At 41.7% G+C, this 22,999-nt stretch overlaps 1 protein-coding gene across 9 annotated transcripts in view; it reads right to left on the bottom strand.

Annotated features, from left to right (window-relative positions):
- The window catches only part of LOC135246927 (NACHT, LRR and PYD domains-containing protein 3-like), a 97,540-nt gene that overhangs the window by 44,022 nt on the left and 30,519 nt on the right, over positions 1-22,999 (bottom strand). For 5 of the 9 annotated variants that reach the window (XM_064320197.1, XM_064320194.1, XM_064320195.1 and 2 more), the window contains exon 6: positions 3,291-3,464. The exons of the other annotated variants lie outside the window; for them this stretch is intronic. In XM_064320197.1, coding sequence (XP_064176267.1) covers positions 3,291-3,464 — 174 coding nt within the window. The remainder of the gene's footprint in view (positions 1-3,290; positions 3,465-22,999) is intronic. 9 annotated transcript variants of the gene reach the window in all.

The following is a 22,999-nucleotide window of genomic DNA, read 5'->3' as shown; positions in this document are numbered from 1 at the left end:
CACGAAACCAAAAACGACCCGTGAAAACCAGGGCGAAAAAGAAGGGAACCAGTGGTACAGAGGCGAAGCTCTGGTACCAAACCCAAAACTGGTCTTAAAAGAAAATAGACAACCGAGTAGCAAAATTACTCAGCGAAAAGAAAAACCTGAGACGCAGCTCAGAAAGACACAAACAAAATACAGTGCCAGGGACAACGTCCCTATACCCAACGGCTCACACGAGCTCAAAATAAAAGCACAAATACTCTAAGGCATCAGAATGCGCTCACTGCGCTAAGAGACTGAACGCCTTAAAAGAGGACACAGAACCAACCACAAACACAATTCTGTACACCATCCACAGAACACCTATACCAATACCGTACCGGCTTTGTGATAAAGGGGTTTTACACAGAAGCGCTGATTGCTGTTCTGTCAGTGCTTATAAAGGCACCTCCCCTGGTGAAAATAATTGGGAATCAGACACCTGGAACAAATTAAGAAATTCTCAGACGCCGGGTGCCTTCTAGTGGCAGCACAAGGCCACTGCACCTCAGAACCATGACAGTTTCTTTGGTAAAACATTTGTGCTGCTATCATTTATTTTTTAAATAAAATTGGTTGCAATATAGCAGAATATACATTCATGGGCATTCAAGCAGACAAACTTCATTAGCTTATCTGATATCGACTAGCCATTAACTCGTCAGCAGCATTGTATCTTCTGTGAAATTTACACTGTACATAGACTAATGACTGTCTACACAGCAGAGCCACCGACAACTTTCCTCCACGCTGCGTTCCTCTGGTCAGCGTCTCTGCAGGAGGGCAGCGCAGGATCGTTGGGAAACCCAACACGGCAATTACAAGGGAGTCCTCCATTGTGGAACTAAACTAAAATTTGAAAAGGGGGACAATTCACTTGACTGATCTTTAGATCAAATCTGATTGGTCACCACGACACGTAGTTGTACCGCCTGAGGCTTGAAGTTAAACTTTGGCCATCTCTCCCACCGCCTCACCACCTAGCCCTGCCAATCCCAAAATGCCTTGCTGATGTGCTGCCACCTCTCATTTAAATGAATGGAGGCGGTGTCGCTGCCTGGCGTTACCGCGTACAGTGTGGTTTCACCGTTATGAGGTGGATTTCATCCCTCCACCTCAGCCCCCTGCGTGATCTCCATCGCTGTCTCAAGGTATCACACAAGCGCTATGCAGCTCTGCGTCACTGGGAAAACACAGACTCTTACAATCAGGGAACCCCTATCAGGATCATTCTCATGTGGAAAGACATGAGGACAGACACATCCCTCTCTGGGGGGGAGGGGGGGGCACTCAGGAGGGTCACATGGTGAATGAGACATGGCCAACCCAGCTGCACTCAGCTCACATCAATTATCTGAAGCCAGAGAGAGAGAGCAGAGCTCTGTTACTGATGTCCTGTGCTTTTCACAGAACCTTATGGATAAAGAGAAATCAGTTTCTACCATTAAGGTCTACCTGGCAGCTATCACTGCTTGTCATGTTGGGTTCAGAGACTATGCAGTGGGGCAGCACCCCCTCATTCACAGGTTCATGAAGGGGGCTCACTGTTCTCTGCCTGTTGCTAAAAAGCTTATTTCCCCTTGGGATTTATCACTGGAGCTGTTTGAGTCTATAAATAAAATTGTTGTCTCTCCTGACAGCGTTGCTGCTTGCACTAGCCTCAGCTAAGTGAGTCAGTGACCTCCATACGCTCTCAGTGCATCTCTCATGCACAATATTCTCCCCTAAGATGGATAGGCTTTTTCTTAAGCTCAATCCAGCCTTTATGCCTAAAAAGCTTCCCTCCTTTCACATGTGAGGAGTTGGAGCTTGCCGTTTTTTCACCCACCACCTTTCTCCTCTGAAGAGGAGCATAGGCTGCATATGCTGTGTCCTGTGTGTGTTCTCTACACGTACATGGCAAAGACTAAGGCTTTTAGAAAGAGCGACCAGATCTTAAGTCACATGGGGCCCTGTCTGTAAAGGAAAAGTATCTCTAAGCAGTGGCTGTCCCATTGGCTTGTGGAAGCTATTGTTGTGGCATATGATTCAAAGAGGATAACACCCCCCTTGGGCCTGAGGGCTCATTCAATGAGGGGCATGGCTGCATAGTGGGCCTTATTCATGGGGTCTCCTTGCAGGATATTTATTCAGCCGCAGGCTGGGTTTCTCCAGATACTGTTGCTAGGTTCCACTGTCTGAGGCCGGTAGTCCACTCAGTTCTGGGGGTGAGCTCTGTGTGAGGCACACACATCTCCCCTCATTTGCTATGGGTTTTAGTACTTCACATTGTTTCTGGGTCCTGGCTATAGCTTTGGGCGGTGGAAAGTCTTTAGTACTTCTCTACATGGGATGTGCCAGACACCACCCTCACCTCAGGGGAGGAGGCACCCTTTGCTGGCCTGACAGCATCTCAGCTGTGAGCATAAGGCATTCTGGGAGCTGTCTATATCTCTCCATAGGTGGATCTGAAACACGAGATGATGAAAGATAACTTTAGGTTACTGTTGTAACACCGGTGGAGAGATCCACCAAAACTACCCTGCTTGCCGCGCATGAGAAGTGAATATGTTTACTGAGGAGTAGTAGCGCTGCAGTGTCCTGTATGTTCTTCCAGGAGGGCAGTAGTCTCCTGTAACATTGAATGCGCTACTGGCTGTCAAAGCCACACTTGGTGCAATTGGATGACCGGATGTCATTCCCCATACGTGGATCTCTCCACTCTGCGTTTCAGAGAACAGGGGTAGCAACAGTTACTTAAAGTTTTGGGGTAACACCCTTACTGAGGTACTCACTGGGCATATTGTTAGATTCACTAGCAGGATATGCAGCTCTTCATGGATAACTGCTAGGGTCAGTCAAATGTTATTTAATAGAATAATACAGAAGTCATGCCTTGTGATATTTATATAGTCTTGCTACCCAAATGGGGTGAATCTTAATTAGGTTAATCCCAGGGATAGTTGTTGGTTTTAGATTCCTGGATAAGCAGGATATTTACTTCCCAGGATTGAAGATCATAATGTCAGAGATCACTTAGATGAATACCTGGCTGCAGTAGCTAGTCTCTCTCTCCAGGATACAGGGTCAAGCTGCTCATCATTTCACATGAGCACACCTCAGTCAATAATATGCAATATTATGCTTATATGCAAACTCACATTCACACAAACATCCATGAATGGAGTCAGGAAATTAGTCTTCCCTATGACAAAATTCAAACCCTTACATTGCTATAACCAGTAATTCGATTTAGTTAATGTCACACAGTACACATCACTACTCACCCCAGTCTCTGTAGTTTACAGTTTGGACTCATCAGTCCAGCACAGAGCAGCTTCACTCCTGAATCTCCCAGTTTATTGTAGCTGAGGTCCAGATCTCTCAGGGGTGAGTTTGATGACTGGAGAGCTGAGGCCACAATATCACATGACTCCTCTGTGAGGTCACAGCTGTTCAGTCTGCAAAGAAGAGTTTATACATTCAACTCAGGAATTACTGGCCCTCCTTACTACAATTAGCAAAAATGATTGTGCAAGACAAACAATATACCCAATGATGCAAATTGTCTGCTTAAACATTTGGAGAAACTACTTACTTCCAGTATAATTTAAAAAATATTCTTTTAAAAAAACTTCTGAGTAATAGCAGTTTTCTCAAAAGCATAGGGGTCAAAATTACTGGTACCCCTAAAGAATATTTAAAATAAAACTAAACATCTGAAGTGGCATCTGAAGAAATTTTTTTATTTTATTTGATCTCAGCCCCCAGAAACTGTATTCCTTGTATCACTGGCATATAAATATGAGGTTGCACACACACAAAATGCCTTTGTCATCTATGACCATGGGGAAAACCAAAGAGCTTTCAACTAAGAAGAGACGGTTGTTGACCTACACAAATCTGGTTTGTGTGTTGTCGGTTCCTCATGCTAGACAGCCGACAGCTATCAGCCAGCTAGTTAGGATCCCCTTATCCTACACACTGCTAAGGGATCAGCTGAGCCCCTGTGCTGAGGCCGTCTCAGGACGCCCTGATTGTGCACACTGCTAAGGGATCAGCTGAGCCCCTGTTCTGAGGCCATCTCAGGGCCCCCTGGTGCTGCACACTGCTAAGGGATCAGTGGGCAGGGAGTGGGGGAGCCCTGATACTCCCAGGGAGAGCAGGGCAGCAGTGCAGTACTGTATGACAGGGGAACATCTGCACATTGTGTTTATACATTAAAATACAGGAATAAGCAGTGAGCAGGCTGTACGGACCCAGCGGCAGTTTATATTGAGATTAAAGCTCAGACAGCAGTGTATTTAAAACTCCAGGAGGCACTGTTGGGCAAGCAACAATTAAGTAAAAATATGTTTATTTTCTGAATCCAGTGCTTCAGTCAATGCCCTTGTTAAAATGTTCAGCACTCTGAATACTGAACACAAGTGGTACTGTGTGCTAAAACCCCTCACTTAACCTACATATAAAATATATCTCATAAAAAAACACGTTTTCAACGTACAAAAATGCCAAGTTACTCAAAAGTATTGATATCAAAATGACGCCAAGTTACGGTACTACAAACAATATAGGCTATCTTGCCTCACCGAAATTTAATAACATGTATTCCAAAGCAATGCTACCCAATATTTCCTCAATTCTTTCAAGTCACTTGGCCCTGTGTGTATATAAGCGTGCAGTACATGGACAGGCCAAACCTATGTGTGGATGGCTTTCTCACAGTCATGATTGATTGAATAGGCATCTATATGTCCAATTTGTATTGGTATGTATGTATTTTGGTGTTCAGCCTTTCTGTTGCGTGAATGATTGTATGTTTCTTGGTATAAATGTCTGTTCGTAAATGTGAATGTAACATGCTGCGAGGGAATGTCCCCATGGGGATAAATAAGTTCTCTATGTATGTATGTACAATATGTATTTTACATGTATTTATTGTACGTAGCAAATATACAATCACTTGTACATTTAGTCAAATTCAGTTCAGAAGCAAGTATAAACATATGTTTTCTGGAGAAATATGCTTCCTGTAGTGACTGACCAGCAGTTTTCTACATGAATTTCAATGTGTTCCATGAGGCAATACGAAATATTTGACACTTTGATCTGACACAACGTTTGCATGACATTGTAATATGGTAAGATTACAAAACACAGGGCCAAGTGACTTGAAAGAATTGAGGAAATATTGGGTAGCATTGCTTTGGAATACATGTTATTAAATTTCGGTGAGGCAAGATAGCCTATATTGTTTGTAGTACCGTAACTTGGCGTCATTTTGATATCAATACTTTTGAGTAACTTGGCATTTTTGTACGTTGAAAACGTGTTTTTTATGAGATATCATTTCTTTTTGCAAAGCGTTTTATTACGAGAGTGAGAAATGCGAAGTGACCCTGTAAGAAACGGTTGTGGATTATGGCTATCATTGTGTGAATTTGTACAGTCTGATGAACGTGTACGTTTAGCAGTTTCGGTTTGCTATATATGTAAAACAGTGGCTGTGACAAATAGTGCGGTGGCGTAATTGTAAACGCATCAGAAAAGGTGAAATATGGCCAGTGTAGCTATGTAGGCTACTCACGGATTTGACAGGCATCCAACGAGCCTTGATTGACAAAAGAATCAGCAAGCCCGTAGAATTAGAGCTGCCTAGGTCGCAACTTGTGTACCCTTCTGTCCTGCTCCGTTGTCTGTTATTTCGTGAAGATGCACTTTTAGTGTTTGTAAGGTTTATAAGGCATTTTGATAGGCTTATCTGCAGGTAGGAATCCTCTTTGCTGTTTTGTTAAGGTAGAACCGGAAAAGTTGATAGTGGAGAATAGGAGCAGACGCATATGTCCCAGCAGGCTTTGCATATGAGAAAATAACAAGTGTGAGATAAATTAGGCGAAATGATGAAATTGCGTAGTTGAAACAATATGTTTTTTAGCAGAATGGGCATGTAGGTGAAGGTTGACATGATCACAGACTATAGTGCGAAGTAAATGAAGTGACCATGAGCGAGCTAAGTTTCCTTATCAAACGGTATATAACAGTCTGTATTTAACATTAGTTGGTTAAGTGGAGGGTTAAATAACATGTGCAATCTATTGCACGAATGTGTTTTTCTCATGTTCAGTGCTAGTAGTTATACTTATGAGTGAATCATGATTTTAAATGTAATGTTTTAAAGCGGAGTTGCAGAACGTACATACGTAGTAATTGTTTGTAGCCTATGTGGCTAGATAGAGAACAGGGCGAGGTAACATGAATGTAGAAACGTGGCGTTTGCTGATATGAAGGTTTTGTACGGTAGCCAAGTGAAGAAATATAGTTAGTAGAAATGGCACAGCGGTGAACTGGTGTAACTTTTTAATAAAAGGAATACATTTGCGTCATGAAATGCATATGGATGGCCGTGAGTGAGTTTTGGTAAAGCAAATATAAGCGTAAGAAAACGTTAGTGTAAAAGAGGAAATGATCTGCCTGAGGGCGAGTCGGGATTCAAGCCTTAAACCGGAGGTTTACCAGTCTGTGACTTCGTTAGTGCAGCACCATGTCATAGCTATGCAATGCGTGACATATCATTAGCAAACCTGCCGGTGGTTTTAAAGAAGAACACAGGCCAGTAAGCACAGAAAAGCTCCCGTTGAATCCATATGGATTAGCAATATTGTAGCCGGTTAATAACTGAACGTACAGACGGTAAGTCATAATGCATATGGCTTAGCAATATTGTAGCCGGTTAATAACTGAACGGTGAACGGCGGGTAGATATGGTGCAAAAGCAATTATTGATAAGTAGTAGACAATTATTAGTGAGGGTCGAAGCAGGTTAAAGAAACGTGTTCCTAGCTGGGCTTGAACCTACGACCCTGTGTTCCCAAGACTGTAACCTTGCCCACTAGGCCACAGGTGGACTAGCTGTTCAGATTGCGGAGTTGCAAAACACATACGTAGTAATTGTTTGTAGCCTATGTGGCTAGATAGAGAACAGGGCGAGTTAACATGAATGTAGAAACGTGGCGTTTGCTGATAAGAAGGTTTTGTACGGTAGCCAAGTGAAGAAATATAGTTAGTAGAAATGGCACAGCGGTGAACTTGTGTAACTTTTTAATAAAAGGAATACATTTGCCGTCATGAAATGCATATAGGTGGCCGTGAGTGAGTTTTGGTAAAGAAAATATAACCGTAAGAAAACGTTAGTGTAAAAGAGGAAATGATCTGCCTGAGGGCGAGTCGGGATTCAAGCCTTCAACCGGAGGTTTACCAGTCTGTGACTTCGTTAGTGCAGCACCATGCCATAGCTATGCAATGCGTGACATATCATTAGCAAACCTGCCGGTGGTTTTAAAGAAGAACACAGGCCAGTGAGCACAGAAGAGCTCCCGTTGAATCCATATGGCTTAGCAATATTGTAGCCGGTTAATAACTGAACGGTGAACGGCGGGTAGATATGGTGCAAAAGCAATAATTGATAAGTAGTAGACAATAATTAGTGAGGGTCAAAGAAACACGTTCCCAGCTGGGCTTGAACCCACAACTCCGTGTTCTCAAGACTGTAACCTTGCCCACTAGGCCACAGGCAGACTAACTGTTTAAACTGGAAATGTTTCAGAGTAAAAAGGTATGGGTATTTTGCGTGTGTATGCGCGTTTTTGATTGGGTCGTGTAGGTGAATATTTGGCTGGTGTCAGTGAAATGTCCAATGGGGAGACATGTTGTTAGTGGGATAGGCGGCAGGAAAAATAAGAATGAGAAGAAGAAGAAGAAGAAGAAGAAAGAGAAGAAGAAGAAGAAGAAGGAGAAAACGCAAAATCCCCTTTGTTTGGAGCTTTATTGTGTGGACATGTGAAGTTGTTTATGAATTCTGTTTGTTGAAATGGGGTCAGAATGTACAGAATTGAATGTTTTTAAGGGCTGAGTGTCTGTGGCTGTTGTGGTTATTTCTGTGGGGAACCCTGAAAAGTGCCAAACTCTCGGTGCTGTATAGGTATGGGGCATGCCCCCGCCAAGGCGTAACTTGGCGGGATGGCATACCTGCCATCCCAATTTTACGTGATTTAATTTAACAAGTATTATTGAAAATGACTATTAAGAATTCAATCATTGATAGGTCAGACAACAGTAACCTGGTGGAATCAACTGACAAACCAAAACAAACTCTGTATCAGGTCTACTTCTAAGTTACAAAACAAAACAGAAGACATCAAACAAGATGCTAAATTTAGATTACCAGAAAAGAAAGACTGAAGAGCCAGACCTTATCAAAGTATTCCCCTCTACCAGTGCCACAGGAACAAAGGAAATGAGCTAAAACGCGCAACCAAGAAACCACCACCAAAATAAAGACCAACTGCAACACAACACAACTTTTTCCTGAGGCCATCATAAACACTTGACGCAACATGGCTTGAGCATTTTGGCACTGATTGGGCAATGCCGAGTTCAGGTGTAGAAGGGGGGTGTGCTCATTTATGACGAGGACTGCCCTATCTAAAAGCTGACAGTGTACTTATTTATTAAAGTGACCTTATGTTATTTGAAGTATAACTAAGAACCATATTATTACCAAAATATTCAGGAATTTAGTCCCTTTCTAACAAGACCAAACATGAACATATTAGGAGGTAATTCAGTTAAGCTATTGAATACCAATAAAAAGCATGGAAGTGTGCTTCTAACATAAACATAAAGTTTTCAGTCAATGCTTTCAATAAAATGTCGCAGATTGCATTTAAACTTAAGATGAAACAGAACCGGATCTTTGTTCATTCTGTAGCCACACTGGGCCTCTGGCCTTGTAAATAGCTTTGTCTTCTGGTTTGTCTCTTCTGAGACAAATTCTGCAGGAGGTGTGACCCATAGATCGCCTGCCTAGATTAGGGTATCAGAGTGGCGTAAAGGACGTTTCCGTTAATGTTCATGGAGGGGAGGGTAGGTAGCAGTCTTCAAGCCAATACTGTATCCAGTTCACTGTTTCTCTCTCTGAGGCCATAATCTAAACACTTGATATCTGACATACTGTAGATAAGTTAATTGCTAATTTTGCCCTCCCGCCCAACCACAGCATCTGGCTTCAGTCGGTTTGTGGTCTGAAGAACAAAGCATCACTGCAGACCTGTCGCCCTGTCCCACAGTTGGACCATTTTAGAGCAGCCAGCAGCTCAGTGGTTGCAGTCTCGTCAGAGGCAGTTCATGAAAATGATAGGTATTGTGTAGTTATACTCATTTGAGCACCCTGGGGCAATACAAATGGACTTTCTATGCATTTTTTGTTTTGTTTCTTTCCTCCTGATTCGTCGCTGAGCTCACTGAAAGTCAGCCATCTAGCAGTAAAAATTGAGCAGCCGAGACTAATGCCAATGATGTCACAAACTAGCTTGATCCAAGATGGCAACACCCTCATGCAAAAAAAAGGAATTTTAGCTTTTTTGCTGGCAAATATGGATCAATTTCAGATTTGAATGCAGGGCCATATCTTATTTAAGGTAAACAGCAAACAAATCAGAGCCACATATAATATAATATAATAATATAATAGTTAATATAATAAAAACAGTTAATGTAATAACTTTGTCCTCTTTCATGTAATAATTGCCGGTTAACCTGCTTGGTCCTCACCAGTCTGGCCTTCGATCTGGGCACTCAACAGGGACTGCCCTCCTCACGCATCTCCTCTGTCCTTATCCTCCTAGAACTGTCTGCAGCAATCAACATGGTCAACCAAAACTACTCCTCTACACCTTGACTGAGATGGGCAGTTCTGGGAGTGCCCCAGGTCATACCAGGTCACCTGGATGAGGTCTGCCTCTGCTCCTCATCCCCTTGCTACAGGAGTCCCACAGGGATCTGTACTGGAGCCTCTGCTGTTCTCCATTCACACAAAATCACTTGGTTCAGTTATTAATTCACACGGCTTCTCTTATCACTGTTATGCTGATGATACATAAATCTTCTCTATCCCTCCCTCGACTATACTGGTCAATGAGAGACAACAAGACTGAGCTTCTGTTCATCCCCTACAAGACATCCCTACTACAGGAGCTCTCAATCACTGTCTATGGCATTACAGTGACTGACTCTGCAACGAGCCTGGGGGTGTTCCTGGATGACCAGCTGGACCTCAAGGAGCACGTCAAGGCAACATCACGGTCATGCAGATTCCTCCTGTACAACATCAGGAGGATTTGACCATACCTGACTACGCATTCCACCCAGCTACTTGTCCAGGCTATGGTGACCTCCTGTCTTGACTACTGCAACTCCCTCCTTGCAAGCCTGCCAGCTTGTGCTATACAGCCACTACAGATGATTCAGAATGTGGCTGCCCTGCTGAGGTCACTTCACTGGCTACCAATCATCACCAGCATCAGGTTCAAGTCCTTACCACACCTACACTGTAGCCAAAAGGACAGCCTCCGCCTACCTACAGGACATGATTCAGTCCTACAAGCCAGCTCGACCACTCCACTCTTCTACAGCAGGGCGACTTGCACTCTCTGCCATCCGGGTGAATGGTTCTCACTCGTCCGTAACAAACTCCCTGTTCCCTACAAACCACTCAGTCATTGCCCATCTTCCGCTGTAGTCTGAAGATGCATCTCTTCAAACTGTACCTGGACTAACTATCACTACTCTGCAGGGTACTCCCAACTAGGATCACGTATCATTGTACCCTTCTACCTTATTCCTGCAGCACTCTCATGTTACACATGCACCTCCAACCAGCACTCATATTGCATTTGCATCGTTATCTTGATGTCGCAGCTTGTTATCTTGCCTCCTAGTTTGACTTAACCTTCTTAACATACTTTCTGACCTAGCCTATGCTTACTGCGTGGACTGAACTTATTGTGTTCATGGCTATGAATAACTGTTACATAATGAGTACTGTACCTTATTGGACCTGTGTTTAGTAGTTGTTTCAATGCTCTTCGGTATGCACTAATTGTACGTTGCTTTGTCTGCCAAATAAATGTAATGTAAATGTAATGGTTAATGTAATAAAAAACTTGAATGGCTAATGTAATGTCTGCTGGTTAATATAAGAACTTATTACAATTACAAATGTTTTGATGAATAATGCAATACTTCAACTGTTATTAACACATCAAAAATCCAGTCTTCCATTATACCAAGTGTACTTACTTAAAAAGAACTGTAAGACACATGAAAATATAGAAACACTACAACATGCACATTTGGAGTAATTCCATTGACTGTCCAGTAAAGCATACCGTAAATATAGGAAAAGGATTAAAGTATTAGAAAGGCTTTCAGAGGTACACACACACACACACACACACACACACACACACACAAACACACACACAGCAGCCCTGTTCCTCTTACGGTTTGCACCACCAAGGTACCATTTGTTTTCCTGTGCACACAACGTCTGCTCATCCTAACCGAGGGAATGGACAGTTCCCCACAGCCCAACTAAAGCTCTTGTTTGTTCTGCAACAAGGACATTAAATTCCCCCTTTGGGGCCTTCAACATGACATCACATATCTCCTCACTTATTGGGTGATATCCATCTCCCATACATAAGACCCAAAGGGTACAGGACAGGATATTAGTGACTTAGAGTCATTATTCTGTATCGTTTGTTTGACGTTTGTCAACATGAGAACTAGTGTTGTGGTTATGAAAGTCAAGGAAGCAGTTATGAGGCTGATAAATAAGAATAAAAACTGTTGGAGACATAGGCCACCCTTAGGTTCACCAAAATCAACTGTTTGGAACATCATTAAGAGAAAAAAAGCACTGGTGAGCTCGATAATTGCAAATGGCTTGGGAGACCAAAAAAGACCTCCTCAGTTGATGACCAAAGTTCTCACCGTAATGAAGAAAAACCCCCAAACACCTGTCCAACAAATCAGAAACACTCTACATAATACAGGTATGGATGTGTCAGTACCTCCTGTCTGCAGAAGACTTCACAAACAGAATGACAGAAGCTACACTGCAAGATGCAAACCATTAGTTAGCATTAGCATAACACAAATCTGTCTACAATCAACACACCATCTCAATACATAAAACCCATATTGATTATCTTAACGATCACCAAGAATACTATCCTCCTAAATTGAAAATCTAGTAATTCATTAGGTATCACACAATGGCAAAACCTTCTCACTGAACACATATCAATGGAAAAAAAATAACTGCCTCACTTAAAAATCTAAGTGACTTCACCACTCTGATATGTAAACATTGTAACTGTATAAATAAACTTGTCCTCCATCAAGTGGGGGAGTTGGTGGGCCAATTGAAAAATAATGAATAAATGAATAATCAATTAACATAAAAAAAAGAATTATAGCAGTGAAGACATATTGCAACACCCATGCAGCCAACAACACACATCATCTTTTAGCACTAAGAAGCTAAATTGTCATCACCATGAATGAGTGTTTATAGCAGGTAAGCCTACAGTGAGGGACCTGAATCTTTTCTCTACTCACATATCTCACACTCCACATACTGTTGGAATCCAAAGATAAAAAAGTTCACAGGGATTAAAATGCTCTAGAATGAAAGTTGGGGTGTGTATTGTACTCCATGCAACATTTTCCTGTTTGGTGGACATTCTTCAGCTGCTCCTGTTCAGATTCATGGGCAAATCAATCAATCACATAATCATAAGAAATGCATTTCTGAATTAGAGGATAATTACTTTATAGCTGAAAAATGTATGCTCAGTTATAATCAGTTACAATAGTAAGAGCTTGGGGGAAAAAAAAACTCAATATATTTTACAGCTCTCTAAAATAAAACGTATTTTAGATCAACTTTGTGGCGCGTACATAGAAAATCACGTCAAAGTAGTGATTTATAAAATTTCAACATGAATCGATTTGACCGTGGAAACGGTAGTGGCTCTATGTCAGGTCTTCACTTTACACATGCACGCAAGTTCATTTTATGAATGAGCCCCCTGCAGTTTCTATAGCCTAATGCGCAAATGAATAAAGCACTTTCTCGTGGATGTAATTTGCCACAACACGGCATTTATTAATCACAATAAGAGGGAAATGATTGTTTATAGGAAATCCTGTTTATTTCTTAACACAAAAATTTTTCAAACGGCTAATACCTGTAGCCTAAAACAACATAAATTACTTACTCTGTTTAGTTTGTTTAACTTCTTTCATCATCCAATTTTATCAAAATCTTCAGAATAGAAATGAAACATAGCCTGTCATGGGAACATTATTTATCCTAAATTGTTAGCTGACCAGTAACGTTAGCACAGGAAATGAAATTTGCGTGCATGAACATGATTCGCCGCATGAAATTAAAGCCTGTATATTTATGTTAATTACAAAATGTGGGATCCAAACTAATATTTGAATGCTCAAATTTAGGTTCGAACTTAAAAAAAAAAAATTTAAAAAAACATTTTCGAATAGTATTCGAACTTTTGTTTTTTTGACAGCCCTTTAGCTAACGTGAGTTTCTCTGTGGCCCGCCAGCCCAGAATGCATCGTGAGGCTAGACTGAGCGAATGGCAGGTGCGGAGCAGGTGTAATCCTGTTGCAGCCAATCACAGCACATAGGTGCTTTAAAAAGGCGTCACCAATACCATATTGGTTCAGATCATACAGTCTATGGTTCAGAGGTCTCAAAGTAGCTCAGAGACATTGGGATGGCAGGTATGCCATCCCGCCAAGTTACGCCTTGGCGGGGGCATGCCCCATACCTATACAGCACCGAGAGTTTGGCACTTTTCAGGGTTCCCCACAGAAATAACCACAACAGCCACAGACACTCAGCCCTTAAAAACATTAAATTCTGTACATTCTGACCCCATTTCAACAGACAGAATTCATAAACAACTTCACATGTCCACACAATAAAGCCCCAAACTAAGGGGATTTTGCGTTTTCTCCTTCTTCTTCTTCTTCTTCTCATTCTTATTTTTCCTGCCGCCTATCCCACTAACAATATGTCTCCCCATTGGACATTTCACTGACACCAGCCAAATCTGCACCTACACGACCCAATCAAAAATGTGCATACACACGCAAAATACCCATACATTTTTACTCTGAAACATTTCCCGTTCAAACAGCTAGTCTGCCTGTAGCCTAGTGGGTAAGGTTACAGTCTTGGGAACATGGGGTCGTAGGTTCAAGCCCAGCTTGGAACACGTTTCTTTAACTTGCTTCGACCCTCACTAATAATTGTCTACTACTTCTAATTATTGCTTTTGCACCATATCTACCCGCCGTTCACCGTTCAGTTATTAACCGGCTACAATATTGCTAAGATATATGCATTATGACTTACCGTCTGTACGTTCAGTTATTGACCGGCTACAATATTGCTAAGCCATATGGATTCAACGGAAGCTCTTCTGTGCTTACTGGCTTGTGTTCTTCTTTAAAACCACCGGCAGGTTCGCTAATGATATTTCACGCATTGCATAGCTATGGCATTAGCTAACGAAGTCACAGACTGGTAAACCTCACTCACTCACGGCCACCCATATGCATTTCATGATGCAAATGTACTCCTTTTATTTAAAAGTTACACCAGTTCACCACTGTGCAATTTCTACTAACTATATTTCTTCACTTGGCTACCGTACAAAACCTTAATATCAGCAAACGCCACGTTTCTACATTCATGTTACCTCGCCCTGTTCTCTATCTAGCCACATAGGCTACACACAATTACTACGTATGTACGTTCTGCAACTCCGCATTAAAACATTACATTTAAAATCATGATTCACTCGTAAGTATAACTACTAGCACTGAACATGAGAAAAACACATTCGTGCAATAGATTACATTACAGGCAAATAATGTGTGCAATGTTATTTAACCCTCCACTTCAACAACTAACGTTCAATACCGACTGTTACCATTTGATAAGGAATATAAGCTCGCTCATGGTCAGTCCATTTACTTCGCACTATACTCCGTGATCATGTCAACCTTCACCTACATGCCCATTCTGCTAAAAACATATTGTTTCAACTACGGAATTTCGTAATTTCATTTTAATTTCTCTCACACTGTTGTTATTCTCTCATATGCAAAGCCTGCTGGGACATATGCGTCTGCTCCTATTCTCCACTATCATGTTTTCCGGTTCTACTTTAGCAAAACAGCGAAGAGGATTCCTACTTGCAGATAAGCCTATCAAAATGCCTTATAAACCTTACAAACACTAAAAGTGCATCTCCACGAAATAACAGACAATGGAGCAGGACAGAAGGATAAACCTTACAAACACTAAAAGTGCATCTCCACGAAATAACAGACAATGGAGCAGGACCGAAGGCTACACAAGTTGCGACCTAGGGAGTTATAATTCTACGGGCGTGTTGATTATTTTGTCAGTCAAGGCTCGTTGGATGGACGTCAAATCCGTGAGTACATACCATATTCCATCTGCGTTCCTGATGCGTTTACGCTTACGCCACTGCATCCTTTCTCACAGCCACTGTTTTCACATATATAGCAAACCGAAACTGCTGAACGGTACACGCTCATCAGACTGTACAGATTCACACAACGATAGCCATAATTCACAACTGTTTCTTGCAGGGTCGCATTTCTCACTCTCATAATAAAACGCTTTGCAAAAAGAACTGATATCTCATAAAAAACACGTTTTCAACGTACAAAAATGCCAAGTTACTAAAAAGTATTGATATCAAAATGACGCCAAGTTACGATACTACAAACAATATAGGCTATCTTGCCTCACCGAAATGACATAAGATGTATCTCAAAGCAATGCTACCCAATATTTCCTCAGTTCTTTCAAGTCACTTGGCCCTGTGTTTTCTTATCTTACCATTTCACAATGTCATGCAAACTTTCTGTCAGATCAAAGAGACAAATATTTCGAATTGCCTCATGGAACACATTGAACATTGCACATTGAAATTAATGTATAAATTCATTAATGTACAGAACTGCTGCTGAGCAACGACAGGAAGCACATTTCTCCAGAAAACATGTTTATACTTGCTTCTGAACTGAATTTGAGTACATGTGCAAGTTATTGTATATTTGCTACGTACAATAAATACTGCATGTAAAACACATATTGTACATACATACATAGAGAACTTCTTTATCCGCATGGGGACATTTCCCTGGCAGCATCTTACATTCACATTCACGAACACACTTGTACCAATAAACATACTATCATTCACCCAACAGAAAGCCTGGGCAGCGAAATACATAGGCCTACATACCAATACAAATTGGACAAACACACACCTATTCAATCAATCTTGACTGTGAGAGAGCCATCCACACATATGTTTGGCCTGTTCATGTAGTGCATGCTTATACACAGGGCCAAGTGACTTGAAAGAACTGAGGAAATATTGGGTAGCATTGCTTTGAGATACATCTTATGTCATTTCGGTGAGGCAAGATAGCCTATATTGTTTGTAGTATCGTAACTTGGCGTCATTTTGATATCAATACTTTTTAGTAACTTGGCATTTTTGTACGTTGAAAACGTGTTTTTTATGAGATGTACCTTACGCCGGGCACCCACCGCACGCGTCGCGTAAGCGTCGCGTAAACAGCACGGCGAAGCAGCACGGCGCGACGCATAGCGTGTCTCCACTGGTTCCGTTTGTGTCGCGCAAAGGCTTGCTTAAAACTCTATATTCCTAGTAGCTCTCGCAGTCTGCAGTGGGATTACATCGTGTATTTCACGTTTGTTCACGACTGTTGATTATGGGTTAAGTGAATACTTTGGTAAGAGACCCTTTTCAGTTTGTTAATTTGGTAATATTTCGTTAACTCGTAAATACGTGAGAAAGTAAACGCTTTCAAGAATTACCATAAACTTAAATCGCAACGTAGCCTGCATAACAATCAATCTCAAACTGTATTAATTTATTTGCTTGGTTAACAAGCGTGCCAATTTCATGAAGAATATGTAATGATCATAATAATAATAAATAATCCGTAATCAACCATTGGGAATTCCCGTGTTGTCTTGTCATTCACGTCAAAACATTTATAGGATCAGATTTAGTAAAATCAGCTAATCATGAAAAAGACAGTAACAGTTTAATCTTGAAGGGATATGAACACCACAACGCCATGAACACCGGAAGCTTTGAAGTACAAGTGCAATAAAGGCTTGCTTACAACTTCATTTATAAAATACGTGCATTTTAATCGGCAAGACCACTAAATAATCTGATTTTTTTAAAGCTCTGTGGATTATCTGATTTTTATTAACAAGCCCTTTTTGAAAGCACGGCGAACGAAGACATCGGATAAGTCAAATAGGCTGAGCAATGGTTGGTTAAAAACTACCTTCCAACACTCGAGCTAACAAACCGCTGCTCGGTGCATTCACTTCTACGTCATTCAATAGGCTACGTCTTTCTGTGGTGTATTTTCAAATTTACCCCACCCCCTCCGCAAAATAAGACAGCGAAACTAAGTTTGCCTTTTCCCCAGGTTCCAGTTATTTATTTATTTATTTATTTTTACAAAACGAAAAGGCTTGTATTTTTTTAGCTGCTTATAAAATATCTGGGAGGTAACTAGGGACACACCCCCAGTAATATAAGGATGAAATATAAATCAGAGCATGTATACCTAGCATTTTAGGGCATATTTCTGTGTATAAACAGGCCATCGTGACGCGCGACAAGCTGAAAAAATAGAACAGAAGCGAAAAACTACGCTTCAGTTCGCTTGTGTCGCGCGAGCTTCGCAGCCGGTACGCGACGCGTTCGCATCTGGTGGAGACGACGTCGCCCGCTGCCGTTGTAATAACAGTACTTCAACTACGCTTCAGTTACGCGCGTAATACGCTCGCGGTCGATACGCGTGCGGTGGGTGCCCGGCTTTAGTTTTATTTATCATAACACACACATGCCCGCCTGATTTGCAGGCAGCCTCTTGCGGGCCATAGTAAAATTCAAAAGGGCCGTATCTGGCCCGCGGGCCACTAGTTGAATAGGCCTGTTCTATGTAATACAATGGAGGCCAATTGAAAAAAGTGAAATTTTGTACTGGAATTTCTCCTCAGAATTACATATTTAGGAGTAGGATTATTTGAAATTTAAAGCGGTGGGAACCTAATCTGGGAAGGAACTGGACCTGTCATTGAGGACCGGACCGAACTGGACATTCTGATTCGGGTTCGGGTCTGGGTCCGGAACTGGAACGAGTTTAAGACTAGTCACCGCAGCTCTACATGTCCTCCAACCCCTAAAGCCTTTGTATTGCAATAACAAACTTGCCTGAGTAATAAATAGACCTATAGAATTAAAAGAAACTGTCTTAAACTAGCTGGTCAGCCCATTTACATCTGAGAAGCGCTATAAGCTATGGGTAGCCAACTCTCTTATTTGCATGGTGCAAAAAAAAAATGTGAACAAAAGAGGCCATCAGTATATGATTTCCCAAAAAAGATCACACATAGCAGAGTGGGCTTGCCAGACCGTTCCCTAAATGTATGTAGGGGATTTAAACATTTATGGGGGAAGTTTTACAGTGAAGATGTATGGAAGTCAATGACAGAGGGGGATTTTAAATGAGATATGGGGTAATATTTGTGAGGAATCTGAATGGGAGTTGATTGAAGATTTTGAGGACTTATTTTTAGGAGTAACTGATTCAGGCATCTGGTAACACTGAAGCGGAGATGTAAACTAGGTTCAGTCTCAATTCAAGCAAAGAAACCACAGTAATTTCCTTTATTCAAACATAATATGTTAGGCTATAAGAACTCATCACCACTTTGTTGATAATTCGAGAGGTCAACATTGTTTTGACATTGGTGCAGCTAGCCTGATGAACAGTGTATGATGCAGGAAACTGACACAATGCAGTTAGTCAACACAAATCCAAATATAGGCAAGGCAAGTAAGATCAACATTCCCACTGCAGTGATGCAAGGCACGGCATTCAGTAGAATTACAGGTCATAAAATTAGGACAGGCACTGACTAAGAAGATAAAGAGTGTACAACCTTTCAGCAAGGTGAGGATTATGTGAACTATGTTTAATTTTCTGAACCCAACAGTTTTAACCGTTAACACCCTTGTTTGGCATCTGGCATTCTGAGTACCGAACACAGTGCATCAACAGCTAAAACACCTCACTTATCCAACAAGTAAAATATATTTATTTGTTTTTAATTTGGTAATTATTATCAAACATATCAAATCTAAAGACAAGGTCCAACTACCTTAAAACAATTAACAAAGGTTATAGACATGGACAGTCACACAAGGAATGATTGAAAGAAGATACCAAACCACAGCGTGTTTGTCCCAAAGTAATCTAAGGATGTGCCAAGACCAAAATATAAAAACAAAAAGGCAGCAGAATATTTTTAAAAACCAGAGATGAAATGTAGACACCAGACCCAGATGCTAGAATGCTAACTACAAGAAAGCCACATATTTTATCTAGTGGGAGGGGAGGGGAGGGGGGAGGGGGGAGGGGAATGGACACCCCCTCTGACATACACACACACACACACACACACACACACACACACACACACACACACACACACACACACACACACACACACACACACACACACACACACACACACACACACACACACACACACACACACACACACACACACACACACACACACACACACACACACACACGCAGACCCACACATTCACACCTCCAGTGGCTACCCCTAAGTTTGTGCTCTGTCTTATCTCTAGGCTATCCTGGCCGAGTGTTTTGAAGCTTCCTATGGCTCAGAACAGCCAAATGGTGAATTAGACTAACTGAAATGTAAAATCACACATAATTTGGCTAGCTGTTTTACAACTTGTTTGATCCACTATATCCAATATCTGCACGGATATCAGCATCAGCTCTTCTCTTGTTTGCAAATTATTTAGTCGTCAACCTCGTGCCACTTATTTGTGAGCCAGCTTTAAATGCTAATTGAGTGAATTGCACAGAAACATTGCCCATATTGGCTATACATTTTTAAATCGGCTAAATGTTTCGGAAAGTCCTGTGAATCATGTAATAACATAGGCCTGTGCCAGGTTCATGCAGGAATTCACACCCAAAGCACAGCAGGTGAAATTACTTTCACTAGGAACTAGAGTCTGAAGTTGGAATCAGTCACTGCATGACTCACTCGTTCACTAGGAACTGAAGTCAGTGAACAAGAGTCTGAAGTTGGAATCAGTCGGTGCATGACTCTCGTTCTCGTTTATGGAAGTCCATCCACCCATTATTTATACCCGCTTATCCTGGTCAGGGTCACAAGGCGAGAGGCAGGAATACACCCTGGACAGGTCGCCAAACTATCACAAGGCACACACAACATTCACTCACCATTCACACACACGTGGAGTACCCGGAGGAAACCCACATGCACCCGGGAGAACATGCAAACTTCACACAGAAAGGCCCAGGCTGGGATTCAAACCCAGGACCTTCTTGCTGAGGCGATGGTGCTACCAGCAGAATAAAATGTCATTTTATGCACAATCCTTTCAGAAACACCACAATACTGCAGCACAAACCAGTGTGTAATGGAGGAGTAAAACTTGCCTTCAACAAAAGGTCAGTGTGTGAAAGAGAGTGGGGTAAATGTATGGATTTCCTTAGAGTTCATAGCAGGACAATGGAGATGGATGAAGACTGCAATGTGTGACAGGCCTGAAACATTTTACTATGCAGGTGAATGTTTCACCATATCAATCAGACAGTCTGTATCCAGTTCTCACCGGTGACCTATTCCTACAGGGACAGGGATTGTTTGACATCAGTACTCTCTTTTATTGATCTATTATCCCCCATAGTTAGTTTATGTTTAAAAAAGATTGCTTTCAGAAGGTCCTGAAAATGAATGGGAGTGAACTGGGAGCTGGACAACCAGGAGGAACGGCGATGCTGTTAACGGTTAACAGGGACAGCATGTGTTGCTAGTATTCACGCTATCCAAATACAATGGGGTAAGCTCCAAAAGATTACTTGTGAAATATCCCTTTAATTATCCTGGTACCTAATTAATTTCATATGAGGATTGTGGGTATGCATCACAAGTTCTTTGTGTGTTCTTTTTCTTTATTTATCTTTATTTATTTAGTTGGGGAGAATCACGTGACGTACTGGGAAGATGGCTGCCTAGTGATTTTGCTCCTTGCCCTCTCTCCTCTTCATTTAACTGTTTTCATTACAAATGGCTAACTTAACTGTTCACTCCCAGTTCAGTTTATTGGTGCTGTTGACCAAGATATAAAATATGTCAATTTCTTAAAAAAACAAAGACTCTTTCAGGCAAGACTCACCCAGAAAGGGGCATGATGAGGAATCCTGTGTCATGCTAGCAGCCATTGTAGAGGCTGTGTTAGAAAAACACAGACGATATTTTGAGAGACAGCTCTCCCGGATCGAGGGCGAAACCCGGTCCATACGAGCTGAAATCTCTCAATATTCGCTCGGCATGAAAGAGCTACAGGCTGAATTTGCCGGTTTGTAAGCCAAAGTTAAACTAGCCGAAACCGCTGCCTCGCTGCACCAGGCCAAACAGGATCAGCTCGAGGCTAAAATGGCGGAGCTGGAGGATAGGAGCAGGTGATGCAACCTTCGCATTGTTAACCAACCAGACCTGGTTGGTTTTCTTACCAATTCCCTCAAAGAGTGATTCCCCTCTCTGGCTGACAGGAATATAGAAGTAATGAGGGCTCACCGTTTCTATGGTGGCTGATCAAAAACAACAGACAGGCCTGGAACATTGATTATTAATCTGCTGGGGTACACGGATCAACAGCATATTTCGCAAGCCGCCAGGAAATCACCAGTGAAGTTTAACAGGATAGTAATTAGTTTTTATCCAGACTTCAGAGATTACAAGGCACAGTGGCACAGAGCCTTCTCTTCTCTGCTGGCAGTAACCTGTGATTGTGGTCTCCAGACGCTCCTAATATACCCAGCCACGCTCAAGCTCACTCACAATGGTGCACAGCACCTTTCCAAGTCTCCGGCTGAGGCAAGTCAGTTCATCAAATGTCTTTCCTGCTAGAGCTGCTCCAGTCAACTGTAAGAGCTGATAAAGTGAAGCGGAAAGGTATGGGAGCAACAGCAGCACAGCAGCGAAGCAGTAGGCCACACAAGCTCACAAAATGTGGTGCTGAAGCTTGTAGCACGTAAAAATAATCATAAAAAACACGTTTTCAACGTACAAAAATGCCAAGTTACTAAAAAGTATTGATATCAAAATGACGCCAAGTTACGATACTACAAACAATATAGGCTATCTTGCCTCACCGAAATGACATAAGATGTATCTCAAAGCAATGCTACCCAATATTTCCTCAGTTCTTTCAAGTCACTTGGCCCTGTGTGTATAAGCATGCACTACATGAACAGGCCAAACATATGTGTGGATGGTTCTCTCACAGTCAAGATTGATTGAATAGGTGTGTGTATGTCCAATTTGTATTGGTATGTAGGCCTGTGTATTTCGCTGCCCAGGCTTTCTGTTGCATGAATGATAGTATGTTTCTTGGTACAAGTGTGTTCGTGAACGTGAATGTAAGATGCTGCCAGGGAAATGTCCCCATGCGGATGAAGAAGTTCTCTATGTATGTATGTACAATATGTGTTTTGCATGCAGTATTTATTGTACGTAGCAAATATACAATAACTTGCACATGTACTCAAATTCAGTTCAGAAGCAAGTATAAACATGTTTTCTGGAGAAATGTGCTTCCTGTCGTTGCTCAGCAGCAGTTCTGTACATTAATGAATTTATACATTAATTTCAATGTACAATGTTCAATGTGTTCCATGAGGCAATTCAAAATATTTGTCTCTTTGATCTGACAGAAAGTTTGCATGACATTGTGAAATGGTAAGATTAGAAAACACAGGGCCAAGTGACTTGAAAGAACTGAGGAAATATTGGGTAGCATTGCTTTGAGATACATCTTATGTCATTTCGGTGAGGCAAGATAGCCTATATTGTTTGTAGTATCGTAACTTGGCGTCATTTTGA

Source organism: Anguilla rostrata, unplaced genomic scaffold, assembly GCF_018555375.3.
Source record: "Anguilla rostrata isolate EN2019 unplaced genomic scaffold, ASM1855537v3 scaf0974, whole genome shotgun sequence".
Lineage (NCBI taxonomy): Eukaryota > Metazoa > Chordata > Actinopteri > Anguilliformes > Anguillidae > Anguilla > Anguilla rostrata.
This window is presented reverse-complemented; position numbering and strand designations above follow the sequence as displayed.